Raw genomic sequence first — 1,706 nt, 5'->3', positions numbered from 1 at the left:
TGAGTCTTTGGAATAGAGTTAGAAAATATCTCCTGAGGTCATTTTGGTTCTCTGATATCAAAACTTTCATTTCTTTATATTGCAGGCATTTGATACTGCTTTCCTGGATTCCAAAGTAACCTGATGAACTTATAATTATTGAAATTGTTCAATTTTTAATATCACAATACTGTAATTTAGTCAATAAATAAGTTAAAAATAGAAACAAGTTATCAAATAATAGAAGTCTCTCGCTATATATTAAAGATTAAAGCTCTTTCCGTGCTTAGCGCAGCCATGGCCCACGGTCCCAAGAAGCATCTGAAGCGTGTAGCAGCTCCAAAGCATTGGATGCTGGATAAGCTGACCGGTGTGTTTGCTCCTCGTCCATCCACCAGTCCCCACAAGCCGAGAGAGTGTCTCCCACTCATCATTTTCCTAAGAAACAGTCTTAAGTATGCCCTGACAGGAGATGAAGTGAAGAAGATCTGCATGCAGCGCTTCATTAAAATCGATGGCAAGGTCCGAACTGATATAACCTACCCTGCTGGATTTATGGATGTCATCAGCATTGACAAGACTGGAGAGAATTTCCGTCTGATTTATGACACCAAGGGTCGCTTTGCTGTTCATCGTATCACACCTGAGGAGGCCAAGTACAAGTTGTGCAAAGTGAGAAAAATCTTTGTGGGCACAAAAGGAATCCCTCATCTGGTGACTCATGGTGCTCGTACCATCCGCTATCCTGATCCACTCATCAAAGTGAATGACACCATTCAGATTGATTTGGAGACTGGCAAGATTACTGATTTCATCAAGTTTGACACTGGTAACCTGTGTATGGTGACTGGAGGCGCTAACCTGGGAAGAATTGGTGTGATCACCAACAGAGAAAGACATCCCGGGTCTTTTGATGTGGTTCACGTGAAAGATGCCAATGGCAACAGCTTTGCCACTCACCTCTCCAACATTTTCGTTATTGGCAAAGGCAACAAACCGTGGATTTCTCTTCCTCGAGGAAAAGTTATCTGCCTCACCATTGCTGAAGAGAGGGATAAGAGACTGGCAGTCAAACAGAGCAGTGGGTGAAATGGTCTCCATGTAACATAATAACATGTTAAAAAGTTATTTGTACTTAATTAAAGATATTACAGTGTGAAAAAAAAGATTAAAAAGAAAGGAAAAATGACAACAACAACAACAACAATAAAGATACCACAGACTTTCAGGCAACAAGATTTGAAATTGTAATTAAATATGCTCCTGTGAACTTAAATAAAATCTTACACACCCCACCCCCACCCAAGCAGATTGAATGGACCCTCCTCTTGGCTAAGGGAATCTGATACAAAAAATCTTACAGCTGAATTGCCCACCATGAGAATGGAGGTCAGACATGCCTTGTCATGGGCCCTCCCTTTTGGAGATATTCTTTGCAACAATAAGATGCTAAATCATCAACAATCCTAAGACTATATAAGACAAAGCTTAAACCACACCTGCAGGCCATCAATTTACTTAACAGTTCACTTGAGCTTTGACAAATGTTCAGTGGCTTGTCTCCGTTTATTAGACAGTCTTAAGTTAAAACATTTCAAGCCTTTAGACAAAGCTTAATGTCTTCAACAAATTATTAGGTCATAAACTATGAACTGTCCAGTGTCTGTAAGTACTAAGTTTGACAGTTGATATCTCTGACATTTAACTTTGACACTTTTTTTATTGTA

General features: G+C 39.6%; 1 protein-coding gene across 1 annotated transcript; it reads left to right on the top strand.

Annotated features, from left to right (window-relative positions):
• Positions 1-258: 258 nt before the first annotated feature.
• Positions 259-1,138, top strand: LOC105864581 (small ribosomal subunit protein eS4, X isoform-like). The gene has a single exon (XM_020287348.2). The coding sequence runs from the start codon at positions 277-279 to the stop codon at positions 1,066-1,068; it is 792 nt and encodes a 263-aa protein (XP_020142937.2). The 5' UTR covers positions 259-276; the 3' UTR covers positions 1,069-1,138.
• Positions 1,139-1,706: the final 568 nt, after the last annotated feature.

The sequence above is a fragment of the Microcebus murinus genome, chromosome 5 (assembly GCF_040939455.1).
Source record: "Microcebus murinus isolate Inina chromosome 5, M.murinus_Inina_mat1.0, whole genome shotgun sequence".
NCBI lineage: Eukaryota > Metazoa > Chordata > Mammalia > Primates > Cheirogaleidae > Microcebus > Microcebus murinus.
Note: the sequence above shows the minus strand (reverse complement) of the source record. Positions and strands in the feature narration are given on the sequence as shown.

Bases quoted from the DNA above. Each gene is read 5' to 3' on its own strand.
- LOC105864581 (XM_020287348.2), top strand. From the start codon at position 277: ATGGCCCACGGTCCCAAGAAGCATCTGAAGCGTGTAGCAGCTCCAAAG.